This window comes from Habropoda laboriosa, unplaced genomic scaffold (genome assembly GCF_001263275.1).
Source record: "Habropoda laboriosa isolate 0110345459 unplaced genomic scaffold, ASM126327v1 scaffold426, whole genome shotgun sequence".
In the NCBI taxonomy this organism is placed as follows: domain Eukaryota; kingdom Metazoa; phylum Arthropoda; class Insecta; order Hymenoptera; family Apidae; genus Habropoda; species Habropoda laboriosa.
In genome coordinates, this window is record NW_017100542.1 from 103,683 (window position 1) to 120,868 (window position 17,186).

Consider the following 17,186-nt stretch of genomic DNA (forward strand, 5'->3'; position numbering starts at 1 on the left):
GATACTGGTAGCGACCTCCATATCTTCCGAATATGATGTACAAGTGTTCTTATTTTGGTGATACGTCTTCCTCTCAGCTTGTATTTCATTAGGGACCACACATTTTCGATAGGGTTTGCATCAGGGGACTGCGATGGCCAAGGAAGTACGGTGATGACGTTTTCCGCTTTCCATTAGGTGCAGATGCGACTTCGATGTTTAGGGTCGTTGTCTTCTTGCAATATCCATTGGTCCTCGGTTTGATTGAACCAACGTTTCACGGATGTGAGAAGTCCCCTTTGGTACAATTTCACCATCTTTTGTGCATTCAAATTGTCTGTGAAGGCGCACAAAGTCCCAAAACCGCGTGCGTTAAAGCAACCCCAAACATGCACTTTTATAGGGTGTTTCACACTTCTTTGAATCATCCGTTTTCCATGGATAGACCAAGCACGCCTAATAGGACACCATCCCCAAAACGAAGATTCATCAGTGAATATTACATTACTCCAATCACGATCTCTGTTTTCATCAGCCCATGCCAGACGATTTTCGACGTGCTTTTTTGAAAGCAACGGTTTCAACAATGTGCTCTGCCTCTTGACACCAAGTTCCTCTAAACGTCGTTTCAATGTCATTGTACTGATATTTATACCATTTTTAGCCAAAAATACTTGACCTTTCCGTAATGAGAGAGTCGGATTTTTCTCGAAAAGCCAGAGAATCATTTTGTTTTGTCAGGTATCGGTCTTCCGCTTTAACCCCCGATTTGGGAAGTCGTCGACATTTTTTGTCTCCTTATATCGGTTTACCCACTTCTTGACAAACTGTACCGTCTTGTGCATATACGAGGGTTGCCTTTTAAGTTTTTACAAAAAGTGAAACAGAAACGAACAAGTTCGAAACAAAGTGTTTTATTGCTTTTCGAAATATTCGCCTTTAAGGTCTATGCATTTTTGCATACGCTCAAACCAATTCTGGAAACATTTTTTCCACTCTGAAGCTGATATCGTAGAAACATGGTTTTGAAAGACTTCTTGAGGTGATGAAAATCGCTGTCCGCGCATCTTTTGTTTGACAGTGGGGAACAAGAAAAAGTCATTAGGCGATAAATCGGGTGAATACGGGCAATGAGACATTAATTCGATGTTTTTCTCCTTCAAATATTCAGTTGTTTGATGTGCTTTATGGGAGCTGGCATTGTCGTGATGAAGAATGATGCGACGTTTTTTCTTCTTTTTCCTTATTTCATCGAAGACCGTTGGCAAACAAATTGTTGTATACCATTCGGCATTAACAGTTCTTCGATCCTCTAATGGAATGGTTGCGACGTGTCCAGTACAACCGAAGAAACAAGCGATCATTTTCTTGGAAGTGCTCCGTGAACGAACAACTTTAGTGGGATTGGGTTCATCGTTAAACACCCAAACAGTAGACTGTTGTTTGCTTTCAGGTTCATACGAGTATATCCAAGTTTCGTCTCCTGTAACAATGTTGTATACGGATTTTGAACGTCCTCGGTCGAATTTTTTCAACATTTCCTGACACCAATCAACACGACCCTTTTTTTGCGCTTCGGTCAAATTATGCGGAATCCATCTGGAACATATCTTTCTCACACCTAAATGTTCATGCAAAATCGATTGTATTGCAGTCTGCGATATCCTAAGAGACGCCTCTATCTGTCTGTAAGTCACATGCCGATCTTCTTTAATCATGTTGCACACAGCATCGATGTTTCTCGGAATGACAACCGATTTTGGCCGACCTTCTCGACATTCATCACTGACGGACGCACGACCATGACGAAATTCTGCAAACCAATTGTAAACAGTCTTCTCTGATGGTGCTTCATTACCAAAAGTTGCACGAAGCGATTCTATGCATTGTTGTTGAGTAAGGCCTTTTTTAAAATCATAAAAAATCATCCAACGTAAGCCTTCACGGGTGATTTCCATTTTAGCACAAACTTGCTTCTTTTAAACGTTCACTATCAACAACTTACTCAGTAAATTTCTAAATTGCCACTGGCTTCGCAATAACAAACGTCAATGTTCACAAATACAGTGGTGCCACAACACATTAACGCCACCTATTGTTCGATTGTAAAAACTTAAAAGGCAACCCACGTATTTAGCAGCACTCGAGAAACTCAATTTTGGCCCTTTTGGGTGGCAACACAAGAATACTGCTTCAAACCGTTTCGCGTACGCGGCACTCATATTAGAAAGCTCTGTTCTTTTCAATGTTTCAAATGAAACTGAACGATATTCAACAACGCGTAGTAGAGAAGTTTTCGTTTGTTTGTATTCTTTTCATCTCACTCTGATTAGGTGTCAGGTTTCGCAGATATCGCCGATACGCTCTTGTGGGACAGACTGTATGTTTCATTTACTACCAAAACCGTAAGTACAGTATTGTGCGAATTAATGTGAACACAGAGAGTTTTCTGGTAAATATCATGTATTTGAAATAAAACTAGTGTTAGGTGAATATACAATACATAGTTTTCTTACTACTAGTTAATATGAAATATGTCCCCCCTTCGCTTTAATGACTGCCTGCACTCTTCTTGGCATGGAATCGATTAGATTCTTACAATTATTCTTAACTGTCTCGTCTCGAAACCACACCTGAATTACTGCTTCTACCATTTTAATTGTGGTACAGTCCATTTTTTGTAATCGGACCTTGCAAATGGCCCACAGATTCTCAATTGGATTGAGATCTGGTGAATTTCCAGGCCAGTCCAGAATGGTAATCTTCTTGTCCTTGAAATATTTCACCATAGACTTGGAAACATGGCATGGCGCTGAGTCTTGTTGAAAAATTGCGTCGTCGTTGACCTGGACTTTCTCCAGCTCTCGAACTAAATGTTCTTCCAGCATTGCTTTATATTTCTCACTGTTCATCATGCCTTCTACTGGAACAAGAGTGCCTGGTCCCGAGTGCGAAAAACAGCCCCAGAACATCTTCTTCATAGGATGTTTCACTGACTGCACAATATGAGCTGCAGTGAGTTTTTCATCCGCACCCCTACGAACGAATTTTGAGCGCTGGCTCTGCACTAAAAAGTGTGTCTCGTCTGAAAACAACACCTTCTTCCAGTCCTGTACTGTCCAATGGGCATATTTTTCGGCCCAATTTAGTCTCTTCTTCATCATAGGGACAGTCAGGAGTTGTTTTTTCTGCGGCCTTATGGCTTTTCTCCCACCAAATCTTCATGTTGATTTTCAATCTTAGCTTTTTTTTCTAACTGTACTAAAACCTCTCTATACGGATCTAAGCAGTTTCTTAACTCTCTTTTAAACTTTGCACTGAGCACCATTGAATGATCAGTTTGAGCGAAATGAAGTTATAATTCTTTAGCCAAATTTAGCCCTTTTTTCACATCATATAAATTGAGATTTGGCACCCATTCGTTTTCCATACTTTCGTTTACTAATGCATTTGAGGTAGATGCATCAACTAATTCCATCAATTCTTCCTCATCTAAGGTTTCTTCCTGAAGTGGTTTATTGCAAATCCTTCGCCGCTTAAACGAGAAGCGATGTTTACTATTTCTGCAACTGGGAGTGAAATATCATTTCTTACTTGAACCATTTGAGGCAGAAGAGGTTTCCAACATGAATTAAGTGTTGATGGTTTAATTTCCGCGCAAGCTGATGACACGGTTCTAATACAATCTAAAATAGAGAATTCCTTCCACGCTTGAATAAGAGTTTTATTTTTATCATTTTCTAATCTGTCGAAAATGGTTTGGAAAAATCGGCGTGTGTAGTACATTTTGAAAGTTTGAATGACTCCTTGATCCAAAGGTTGTATTAATGACGTGCAGTTAGGAGGAAGGAAAACAATTTTTACATTTGGATGGTCTAGTTCCTTGCTGTGGCAACCAACGTTATCAAGAACCAATAAAACTTTAAAATACAAATTTTTTTCCATCGTATAGTTTTCCACCCTGATTGGTGATTTTTCCTTTTCTAAATCACCAATCAGTTTACTCCGGTGCATCGCAACCTCCCTCCATTTCGCCCTTAGCGCGTTATCTTAGGGTGGGGTAGACAACGACCGGAGAAAGTGTTCGGTGGACGGATGCGTGGGAATCCTGTGGAATCTCCGCTTTTCTAGGCTTTGTTAAAGTCAAGTGGCCCATCGACGTTGGCAAAAGTCGTGGGCCACTTTCTATTTTCCGTTCAGAGACTCCAGGATTTATGGCAGGGTCTGGTCCTAGGGACTAAGTGTCGCAGGCAACGCAATAAACACTTGTGGTGTTTTGAAAAGGCGATTTTTGCCTGCGACGGCGACCACTTGACTCGCTGCCATAAATCCGGCTACAGGATACGCCTTAACATTCCGCCCACCTTGAACGCTTATGCGTTCAACAGCGAAATATAGGGTTAATTTAATTAACAAGCTATAATAGGTAGCAGTACTAAAAATAATGAGGTCGAATTAACTAATGATATATGATTATAAGGAACTGTGGTAAACAACACAAGTTAATTTGACGAAACGACAAAACAAGAGAAATGCTACAAGATATGATAAACATAGTCAATACGAAATAATAATGTATACAATACAAATGATAGACTATCGAAACAATATAGAATAACCTAATGGAACAAGATAATGAAAGTAGTCTAGCGGAATGCAGTAAAAACAAGAAACTTAAGCTTAGTATTTACGGAAGTTACAATAATATGAACTAATAACTATGATGATGAGAGTGGTATTTACAATGAGTCTATTATGAATACTATAAATATTAAAATGCAACTTATAACTAAGATAAACAAAGTATGATACATGGTCTAACATATTCTAATACAATGTTCATGGTCCCACTTCGTCTATTGGTAATGGGCATATTCTGGTGATGGGGCGCTTGGCACTGCCGCCGTTTACCCTTAAAGACACGACTCGAATCACGCCGTCAGCACCTGGGTGGAGCTCCGTGATTCTTCCGAGTCGCCATCGTAGTGGAGGAGCATTGTCGTCTCGGATGATGACCAGGGCCCCGATTTTGAAAGCATGTGATGACTTCACCTGCCACTTATACCTTTGCTGTAGTTCGTGCAGGTATTCCTGATGCCATCGCTTCCAGAAATGCTGCACCATCTGCTGCGTGAGCTGATACCGATTTAGTCTATTTTTCTTAGTATCGAGAAAGTTTGGCTGCGACAATGCGGTTAGGGCATCACCGATCAAAAAATGTCCGGGGGTGAGAGGTGCGAGGCCAGTTGGATCTGAGGAAAGTGAGTGGATCGGTCGGGAGTTTAACCCTTTGCGCTCGGATTAAGTTTGGAGATGGGTATCGTACTACTCGGAATTAATTTCCGTCGATAGAACAGGGATACATAACACGCAAGTTTAGGATGTATAGACAAGATTTAGTAATTGTTTTGTGAACTTTAGATATATCTTTATTCAATATACTCATCTAGTGATGTTTTTGTATAAAAGTTATGTTTTATAATTTTCCTTCGTGTGATACTTTTCGAAACACTCTCCAACATGTAGGCCAGGTTTTCGAGTGCATGTGTCACAAAAATAATTGGTTTGGTGCCTTCCACCCTTAATCTTTCTGTTTGAACAGACAGTACAATCTTTACTTTTCACATTTTCGCAATGCCGCAGTATATGTAGTTTTCCATTCAGTCTTTCATCCTTATCGGAGGTTGATGGTCTTCCTGGTTTTGAATCTGCTCCGCCACGAAAATTGCCTACCAATTGTGCCACCAATTTTCGGACGAACATAAAATGTGGCATAGGTTTTCTGCTCTCCCTTCTAGCTGACACCTTGTTGAATATCTGAGAGTGAGAAGTTACTGTGAATTAATGATTCGAACGTGTCCCTGAAACGCAGCCAATCGTTATAGTTTCCATCGAAAGACGGCAGCACAATTGTGGGCAATTGTGGCGTGACCTGTCTTGCGATGGATTCGGAGGCTGAGACCGTCGGTGATGGTGCGGATGCTTGAGTATCACGAGATGAATTAATGAATTTTTCTACGTTTGCCAGAGTACCGAAAATGGCGGTCTCAAAAATGTCTCGCTCGTGCATGTAATCTGCCTCATGCTCGGTGCCCGAAACTAGAATTTCTATTTGTGACTGCACTGCATCGAATTTCTCAAATAACCCTTCGTTTGCCTTTACTCGTTTTTCGACTATAGCTACGTCTGTCGCGTACGTTCTGTCTGTTGCGTACAACAGCGCAACTCGTACTTCGCACACCGAACTAACTTTGTGCGAATAGTTTAATTCTAGTGGACTGTATAACTTATATTTTATTTTCCTTGACTATCACACCTAATGTACTATTTATTTAACGTTCAATGTTCGTGCTTCTATGTCTTGTGTCTAACTAACTTTTCGTTTTTAAAAAGATCCCGTCGATGCCTCCGAACAAACCGCATCGCGGGGGTGAGACACTCGGATAGGTGGAATTCATGTTTCGATAGTGGTGGGGAAGGGTGGCTGACACTACCTATTGGTTAAAATTAAAGGGGAGAAACTAAGCAAAAATGCCACCCCCCAGACCATTCGTCACTCTCAGGTACCGATCATACCCTTGAGTGACGCACGGGGAAATTCCGAATGTCTCTAACAATGATTGTAGCAGACAATAGCCTTAAGAAACGCTTCGGCTCTGGTGACCATATGTATGAAAATTTACCGAACAAAGGGACGAAGCTTCTATCTCGAAAAAACAAGTTTATAAAAGGCAAGGCAAAAAGAACTACGATTGCCGTGGTATCATAAAGTTACTGTCGCTACGAAACGGCTAACGGCCTTCTAATAAAAATGTACTTATTTGGTATATCTCGAGGGTTAGGCGGCAGGTATACGCCTCGAGGGCTAAATAATCCTTACTGCTACGAAAAATTGAAGAATATTAATTTGAAAGACATTAAATTAGTTAAATTAGTTAAAAGAAAAAAGAACGAATGAATGAGTGAACGGAATGAGCGGGAAGAATGAATGAAATAAGAGAAGCAAATGTAAACCAAGTCCACATTTCTTGGCTGTGGAGCCGAAAATAAAGATTTATATATGCAAGAATTTGTAAATGACAAGAATGCTACATATCAATAGAAAAGAAACAGATTTAAATTGTAAAAGTTCTTTTTTCCGCATAATGGAAAAATCTAATTTTCATATCAGTTCTAGTATGGTAACAGTGGTTTGATGATTATTTTAGCTAATCTTCGTCTACACGAACATTTCCTCCACTATTTTATTCTTATAAAAATATGAAACGAAGTGTATCTGAAATTTATTTTCAAGATTGCTTTGCGACAAATAGTACTCACAACCCACTTTATATTACGGAGAATACATTTAGAAGGTACATACAATGTAAAAAGTCCTTACAAAGTACCATTAAACATAAAAATCACTGGATCCTCTTAACATCGTTCAAAAATCATTAGCAATGCTGTATAAACGTAAAAATTATTTATTCTCAATAATACTCCCAAAAATATTCCGACTCTATGAGTTTACCTTTCTATGTATGCACATAGTGATATTTCGGTTAAATATAAAAAAATTAGGTTGATGCTTTTTCGTTACGAAGCGTTATTTATTGTATTTTAGGATTACGTATTGATAGTTTAATCCACTTCCGTGTATGGCATTGTAATCGAAATTATGTCCAATTACTATGTTACACAAATATTTAGACACTTGGTGAAACTGAATATTTTGAATATTCATAGTGTCCATATTCGTAATATTTCAAAATATATACTCCCGAAAATATTTGGGCACTGACAAAACAACCATTAAACACAACGCAGGGAAAGATATTCATAAAATATTTGAAATATTAAAGAAAAATATTTGAAATATTAAAGAAAAATATTTGAAATATTAAAGAAAAATATTTGAAATATTAAAGAAAAATATTTGAAATATTACGAATATTTTTGTCTGCGTTGTGCCTAATGGTTGTTTTGTTAGTGTGCAAATATTTATGGGAGTAACTGTAGATCACAAAAAGTTTACCTCAAATACTAGAATTTTACTGTTTCAAGTGATAAATCGAGAGGATGAAGCATGAAAAGAAGAGGTCAACGAAAATTTTTCGAAGTGGGCTACGGATCGGGGAACATAGTCAGTTTAATCCACACGAGAACACGGGATCGCATAGCCATCCCGCAGACGATCAGAAATTGAATGGAGGGTTGTGGAAAGGTAAAAGCGCCCGGATAAGTTGTGGCTGTAACCGGAAAATAAATTTTCTCTCAGTAAAGCTTGCTGACGCGAGGCCAGACACGTTCGCTTGTCGTTGAATCTGCACGCGCGCAGACGCTTTTCTCACGTACAGCCTCATAAAACTTCGCACACCGATTCGACAGAAATATACACGTGCCTCTGTGACCCCCTTTTTTCAGGGATATCAATAACTCCAGACATTTTCAGTCGGTAATCACTTGTGTCGAATTTGAAAATAGAAAAATGGGAGAAGTACGTGTAGGGTTGAAAATAATTGTGCGATTTAACTATGACGTACTGCAAGAAAAACGTGGATCCGTGCTAGCTCAGAATGTTTTATTTAACACGTTCACTGCCACGGTGGTCATATGTGACCGCAGATTGTCTCTCCTGTACCGCCACGGTGGTCATCGGTGATCGGAGTGCTTCGAATGTTTATAATTGTAAAAGTTGATGAATTTTGAACATCATCGCTGATTAGAGAATACTTTGAAATAAAATGTGCACTATTCGACGATTAAAAATTTTTACTAGAAGATCAAAAATGAGAGATTAATTTTTATCAAATCTTCTATCTACCGGTGTAAAAAATAAAACTAAAATAAATAAAATTTATTATCAATAAAATAAAAGAGCATGGTAAAAAAGCAGAACCTTACATGAAGTGATGCCTACTGTCACTACTGGTAACTTTCGTTGGGATCGATGCAAACACGTCGTAACTGAACCGTATTAAATGACCACTGATGAGGTGATGAGTGATGACACTTCCTGCAGAGCCGAAGGTAGCCGATTATAGCGGAATGTCATTTTTAAAACCCGAAACGGCCACATACACGTCCGCTCTGCGCTACAGTCGCCACGTGAGTTTATACAGGGTGAGTCTCCTAACATGACGACCTCAAATAACTCGTAAGGTATTCGTTGTACGAAAAAATGTTTCAAACAAAAGTTGCATGGTATCTAGGGGGATATACAGTGCTCTAATCTGTTTTTTATTACCCTGATTTTTTATTGAGATATTAGGGTCACCTTCAGCTTTTTAACCCTTTGCGCTCGGATTAAGTTTGGAGATGGGTATCGTACTACTCGGAATTAATTTCCGTCGATAGAACAGGGATACATAACACGCAAGTTTAGGATGTATAGACAAGATTTAGTAATTGTTTTGTGAACTTTAGATATATCTTTATTCAATATACTCATCTAGTGATGTTTTTGTATAAAAGTTATGTTTTATAATTTTCCTTCGTGTGATACTTTTCGAAACACTCTCCAACATGTAGGCCAGGTTTTCGAGTGCATGTGTCACAAAAATAATTGGTTTGGTGCCTTCCACCCTTAATCTTTCTGTTTGAACAGACAGTACAATCTTTACTTTTCACATTTTCGCAATGCCGCAGTATATGTAGTTTTCCATTCAGTCTTTCATCCTTATCGGAGGTTGATGGTCTTCCTGGTTTTGAATCTGCTCCGCCACGAAAATTGCCTACCAATTGTGCCACCAATTTTCGGACGAACATAAAATGTGGCATAGGTTTTCTGCTCTCCCTTCTAGCTGACACCTTATATAAAATATAACTATTGATTGCACAAATCTCCAGTCCCCAGAAAAAAAGTTTTCGCCACCACTTGCACGATTTTCTCATGAAACAGTACGAAGATGCTAATTGGTCAGCCTTATCCACACCTCCCATGTTCGTATTATAATTTATAACAACATTTGGTTTGACAATGTTGACGGTCCCAGCTTGTTTCTTCCTTCTTTCTGTAATTGTCGTACCCGATGTGTTGTAACTGCTTAGCATGGTGACTATTCTTTTATCTCTCCACGCTAATAGTAGAATAGCGCCTGATCGGTAGGCAGCGACAATATTATTTTTTGTTAAAGCTGGTTTTTTGATCATAGCTGGTATATATTTCCTGTTTGTGTTAATTGTGCCAGTTAAATAACAATTTAGCTTTAGTAGTTCCTGCGCTAATGGGATCCCTGTAAAAAATCTGTCTGTAAAGATGTGGTATCCCTTTGCCTCGGGATTTGCGGTCAACAGCGTGTGATAAAGTTGTAAAACAATTCTTGAACTGACAGGGAGGTCTGGACGGATGAGAATCTCTGTAGTAACGCTTCCATAGTAGGGAAGCATAGCATATATGTATCCTGTATGGGAGTCTGATAATACATAAATCCGGATTCCCCATTTGGTGGGCTTTTTGGGATTATATGTAATGAAGCTGATTTTGCCCTTGAATTTCACCACAGACTCATCGATGGATATTTCTCTATCCGGTGTAAAATACGCCCGGAACTTGTCACCAATATAATCCAGAAAGTTGCTCACTTTTTGGATTCTCGTTGATACGTTTCTATTTGTGGAAATGTTTTCATTTAGATGTAACATCCAAAATATTTGGAAAAATCTTTCCCTCCGAAACGTATCTCTAAAAAATGGTATGTTTCCAATATGATCTTTAGTCCAATAATATTGCATGTTAGGAACTGGTATAGTACCCATGTTCAGGACTACACCCAAAAAAGCTGTTAACTCCTCCTTCGTCACATCGATCCACTTATTCCACGTTGATCGAGTTGATAAGCTCTGCTGTTCTATTTTATTTTGGGCATATTTATTTGTCTCTAATACAATTTTTTCAAGCAGTGTGTCTGTGAAGAAGAGTCTAAAAAAGTCGATAGGTTCCGTGCAATTCAAGGGTACATTCGGTCCAACAGTCTTCGATCCCGTCGAAAAATTAGTTTTTGATTGTGGCTGATCTGTGTACGTAACGTCTCTCCAAGTAGTAAATTCGTTTATATTACTATTCTCATTTTCATCATTTTCTTCTGTTTCACTGTCGCTGGACATTGTTAACTCCCTTACTGGTCGCTCCACGGGAACTATGTCACTATCAGAGTCACTGCAATAGTTATCACTTTCTCTATCAGAATCAGTATTCGGGAGGCCAAAATAAAAGTCTTCATCGTTATCGTCAGTTTCACCGAACACTTCTTGCGGTAACTTCCTTTTTGCCATTTTGGAGAATTATTTTGGAATATTTTAAGAAGAAAGAATGTCTAATAACTGTTAAATACAATTTATAAAACGTTCTTTGTAACTCTACGAGGTATTGCCGAACGTTGTCGATTTCATTAGGTTCAAAAGAGGACTGACTCGCCGCTGCGTCTTGCATGGCGAGCGCTGGGTGACAACATTTGTTTACATTGGATTTCGTTATCTCCAGTCGATGGAGCACTGTAGTAGTTCGTGAATAGGTTCCTTAGGCATTGAGGTTCGTATAGGAAAAGTGAAATCTGATACATGAATGCATACAGTATACGATTCGTATAGTTCCTTGCTGTGGTGGCTGAGAGCAGACATACGAGCGGAACGGTAAAAAGGCTTTGGTGGCTGAGAGTGGACATACGAGTGCAAAGGGTTAAACATGCCTCGACCTGCGTTAATACCGTGTACAATTCCTCGAATGTCAATTGTTGTTCACTTATGACCCGTTTCAGGTGATACTTTGTGGATTTTACAGCACTTTCCCATAGACCTCCGAAGTGCGGTGTTTGTGGTGGATTTAAATTCCACTCTATTTGATCCTGGGCTAATACTGCTTTTACTCTTTCATTGTGTTCTCTATTGCTTATTAACAATCCTAATTCGTTGAATTTATTTCGCGCTCCTACAAAGTTTGTGCCATTATCCGAATAAATGGACTTGCATTTTCCCCTACGAGCTATAAATCTGTAAAAACAATTGAGAAATCCGTCTGTACTTAGGTCAGTGGCGAGTTCTATATGTACGGTCTTGGTTGAGAAACATGTAAAAATGCAGATGTAAGTTTTTTGAGCTATTCGAGAGCGAACCCTATCCTTTATAAGGCAAGGACTTGCGTAGTCGACACCGCAGTTCATTTCAACTCCCAACTCGTCCCTCAATGCTTCCATTTTTTCCCTCCGAATGAGGCTATATAGGGCGGGAGACCATACCCATTCAGGGTAGATCGGCGCCACAGGGCCCCAGTCTATCCACTCGCACGTGCACTCTTCCCCGCCTCCAGCTCGCGCTGATCCTCCGCCTTCCCGTGCTCCTCCAATACCTCTGGTCGTACACCCTCCTCCTCTGCTAGAGGGACACCGTCCCTCCCCATCTTTCTCCCCGTTGATGGCTCGAACTTTCCGTCCGTCTTCGGGGCATCCGGATCGCTGAGGTTGAAGCCTATCCGGTTGTCTGCCGTCCGGGCAGTCCGACGTCTCTCCAGCTCCCTCTCCAGATCCAGGTCCGACAGTTCGTTCACGGAGGGCGTGGGCGCCGCACCCCTCGACACAACGTTTAAAGGCTTTGTAAAACGGTCCAGATCCTCTGCCGCATATCCCACTTCCCTCGCCATGTAGTGTTGTACACCAGTTACCGGCGAGTCGGAGAAGCCCCTGTACAGGATCGTGTGATCCGAGAACATACGTGCAGTTAACACGTTCGCAGTACCCCTCGGGATTACCAAGGTTTTCATTTCATCCCTGCGGTAGTCCTTAACGCGTATCATTAGCCCCCAACCCCACTTATCCGGTGCAGGCGGAACACCCCCTGGCTCCAGGTACCCGATTTCGCGAGCTAACTTCCCGCCCGCACTATAATCCACGCGCCACACTAATCCATCCATCCTTTCGTAGAGAGGGTGACTCTGATAGGTCAAACCCCAGGGGTTTTGCTAATTGGAGGGGGAGGAGCTTGATCTACTTGTGCCGGCTGAGCGGCGGGGACGAACTCTTCCCACTCGATTCCGGGGAATTCATCTAGCTCTTTAGCTAATTGATAAACTTCTCCGGCCTGGGGGACTCCTGCCCGCAAGATTCTAAGCAGTGGCAGTAACTGACGTGGAGCATAGCTCAACACACCACTGAGCATTGGATTCTCATGTTCACAGAGGACAGGGGTTACAATTCTGTCACCCTGTCTGACATTCCCGATGCATTCAAGATACATCGCGAGGGGCAATGGAAGCGAGGAAACCATATTATTAATGTCGCGTAGTTCTTCAGCGTTATAATATTTCCTTGATGGTAAGTCCTCATCCGGCTTATCTATATGAGCGCGTTGCGCATAAGCCACTTTAGCTTCAGATATAATTAGCATACCCTTTTGGAATATCCTCCGATTTTCCATGGTGTTCAATGCCTGAAACGCCCTAGTGCCAATGGCCTCCATCGTGTCCCAAGCGCGAGCAATCAATCCTTGCTGACCGCGCAAACTTACTGGAACAACAGTTGGGTGGCGTTCCCTTTGAATCTGAACCGCAGTGACTGCAGTGGGATCTACGATCTTTAAACGAGCAAAGATTCCAGCGGTAATGTCTCGATCGGTCTCTTCGTTCTTCTTTGCACGAAATGCGTCAGTCCTTTTCTGACGTGAGTTCTTTCCGGTCGGTGCTGACCTCTTATACTGTCTAGTCGCGGACGCCCCTGCGTCGGTAACTTCCTTCTGAACTTCACTGATAACCTGTGAATTCATTGTATGATGATATTAATCGGCTATGATCAGTCGATAAAATCCCATGCAAACCCATGCCCCGGGTCTCACCCCCGGAGCCGGATCCAACCCTAGCCACTCCAATATTTCCACCGGTGCACCCACGCTAAGGGCCTCTCCTATTTTTCGGAGTACTCTTGTTGCTAAGAATGGCGCTGAAGCGACGGCGACCACTTGACTCGCTGCCATAAATTCGGCTACAGGATACGCCTTAACAAAGAGTGATACGTTGTTTTGAAGATTTAAATCCCGGAGCACGCCTTTCATTTTTCGAAATGAAGGTTCCAGTTGGTAGTTTTTTCCAGTATAATGCCGTCTCATCGGCGTTAAAAATCTGATCAGGCGTATACCCCCCTTCATTGATAATTCGAGCTAGTTCCAGCTTATAATTTTCGGCAGCCTCTGCATCGGCTGAGGCCTGCTCTCCTTGAAACTTAATATTGTGCAATGAGTACCTTTTTTTAAATTTTTCAAACCATCCTTTACTTGCGCTAAATGAATGATCTTCTAGCCCTGCAGAAGAATGTCCAATATTCCTTAAATGCTCGTAGATTTTAAATGCTTTCTGCTTGATAAGATTTCCACTCATTGGAATCTTTTTGGCCATACAGTCTTCCAACCAGATCATCGATGCTTGTTCCATTTTAACCATATTAATGTTTCGCGCGCGGGTGACACGTTTCGCACCTAACGGACAGCCAATACGCATTTTGTACCGGGTTGAGAGCTTCTGTAGATGTCCAGAAACTCTACCAACCATTTCGGGACACCACCTCAAACGTCCAGACATGTCATCACTATCTGGGAAATGAATCTCCGAAATAGCCTATAAGCCTTCCGGGTTGAGGCGCTCCACACGTGGTCGGAACCCCAATAAATTTTGATTCGGAACAGTGCCGACGGGAAAAGCTCCGTCGGGAAGTGGGTTCCAGTCCGTGTATTTCTTATCCTCGTTCTGCAATCTAGTCTCTTCGACTAAACGTGAGGTCACAAACGGAGACACATAACATTCATATTTATTATGGTCCATACTCGTAATGCGACCAAAGCTGCCAGATGGTATTCTTGCAGCAGCAGCACGGGCTCCATCAGCAGTAGTAGCTGGAATAGGTCCCTGTGGTATTCCAATGTCAGGTACATTTACACGAACGGTATCACCCTGAGGCGTAGTAGTGTTGGCTACAGAGTTATAGTATTCGTGCAGCGGCATCGGTATAGTCATATCTTCGGGGATTAGATTGATGGGAGATTAGATAGTTTTCCTTATCCTTTCCGCATTTTTCTTAACGGTTCGAATTGTAGATTCATTCAAATTTATCGATTTTGCAACAGACGATATTTTTTCTCCACCCTTTAAACGATTTAAAATTTGGATTTTGTCCTCAAGAGATATAAATTTTCTTTTTAACTGTTTTCTTGTTTCTTTTGTGCCTGACATTATGCAAACCTGGGTTAACAATTATTTTATTATTATTATATTACAACAAATAAAAAATATTACCTACAGTATTGTGTAATGTTGTCCAATTACGATAACACAAATTAAGCGAGCAAAAGGCGTTTTATTGAACACTAATAATTTAGCAAATTGTAACATAAAATATATATTTTGAACAATAAACAAAAATTTGATTGACAAAAGTATTCGGACAAAACTTATATCTTGAAAAAATTATAATATAAACGAATGTTATTCATGAAAATAAAAGAATAAATTAACATTTAGTAGAATAACCTCTAGAATCAATAACTGCCTGCATTCTTTTGGGCATAGATTTCAAAAGACTATTTAACCCCTTCCCGTGCCATTTAGCTCGACGAAACTCGGGCCCAAGCGGTACACATCGACGCGCGCTAAACAGACCACACTGATGTTCGTGAACAGTCGCAATACGAACCGAAATGTAGATGCCCGCGATACCTGTGGTATAGTGAATTTTACGCGATACTGCTGTTGAGGAAGTAAACTCTTACGCTTTTACTTTTATGATATTATAAATTTATTATATTTTGTATATAATATTGTAGGATATGTATAATAGTTTGGTCCTCTGAGAAATATAATAATACTACACCTAAAAGTAAATGGTATATTATTTAAAAGAATTTAATCATAAAACTGTCTGAATATCCAAAAAGGAAATAAGTACAATTCTAGAAATCCTCCATGGTATGATACTTCTCAAAACATTTTGGCAGATGTAAAGCCACTTTACATTTCGCGCATTCCCACTTCGTTGCGCTTCGAATTTTCTGTTTATAGCAGACTTTACACATCCTTGTTGGATGCTTATTCCGAGGTGTCGGATCTATATTTTTGGGGAAATGAGCCCAATATCGAGCTTGGAGTCGAAGGGGTGTTTCAACTGATGATTTCCCACGCATTTTGTAGTCCGGTAATTTAACAATTTGTAAAATTGCCTCGGCTATATTTACACGGTAATCAACATAAGTCTCCCGTTTTCGACTGTAAATTGTTTTCTGCATAATATAGGTATTAAACAGAGCCATATCTGATATGTAGAAGAACAGCTTTCGGTATCCTTTCATGGCTTTTCTCATTATTGGGAAACATGCTAACGCCTGATCTTGACGATCAACTCCACCCATACCCTTATTATATTCTACAATACATTTTGGCTTCATTACTTTCTGTAATTGTTTGTTTGATTCCTCGACCATCTCTATAGTTTTGTGTTTTGTGGAGAGCATATAAACGTCGCGCTTGTCCTTCCATCGCAGAGCTATCAAATTATTGCAAGATCTCCACATAAATTCTCCTTTCTTCAAAATATGCTTTTGCAAGTCCTGTGGCATATTTTTTCTGTTCTTGCGTACGGTCCCGATAACGTTTGTCTTTCGCTGGTGTAATTTTAGAAACAGGTTGGGTGAAGAGTACCAGTTATCCAGGAATAAAGTATATCCTTTGTTAATTATAGACTTTGACAACTCTATCGTAACGTTCTCCGACGCACTATCGTTTCGATCAATTTTGTCCTGGCCGGTATATATTTTAAATTGATGACAGAAACCGGTACTTGCCTCGCACAATTTGTAAATTTTTATTCCGAACCGAGCTCTTTTTGACGGATTGAACTGTTTGTACGCTAAACGCCCCTTATATTTCATAAGGGATTCATCTATGCTAACATATTCACTCGGTGTGTAAATTTCTTTAAATTTTTGATTCCAAAAATTAATTACAGGTCTTATCTTGCGAAGTCGGTCTTTACTATTATCAGTTTCATTATCGGAGAAATGTAAAAATCTCGAAATTTGTCGAAATCTTTTAAAAGGCATCGTTTGCCTAAATATTGGCGTTTCTAATACACCTCTTCTAGTCCAATAAAGTTGAATATTTGATTTCTTTACTTGACCCATTAATATACAGAGTGCATAATAGGCCTTGATTTCGTCTGAAGTGACAGAATACCAAGTGTCGTCGACATACCGTT

General features: G+C 40.2%; 2 protein-coding genes across 2 annotated transcripts; both read right to left on the reverse strand.

Moving 5' to 3' along the window:
- Window positions 1-11,433: 11,433 nt before the first annotated feature.
- On the reverse strand, window positions 11,434-12,152 carry LOC108576569. The gene is made up of 2 exons (XM_017939581.1): window positions 11,627-12,152; window positions 11,434-11,513 (listed from the first exon to the last, which is right to left on the reverse strand). Exons 1-2 carry the CDS (start codon window positions 12,150-12,152, stop codon window positions 11,434-11,436), a joined length of 606 nt encoding a protein of 201 aa, XP_017795070.1.
- Window positions 12,153-15,885: 3,733 nt separating this feature from the next.
- Window positions 15,886-17,142, reverse strand: LOC108576570 (piggyBac transposable element-derived protein 4-like). Its single transcript, XM_017939583.1, has one exon. The coding sequence runs from the start codon at window positions 17,110-17,112 to the stop codon at window positions 15,886-15,888; it is 1,227 nt and encodes a 408-aa protein (XP_017795072.1). The 5' UTR covers window positions 17,113-17,142.
- Between the last annotated feature and the right edge of the window lie 44 nt (window positions 17,143-17,186).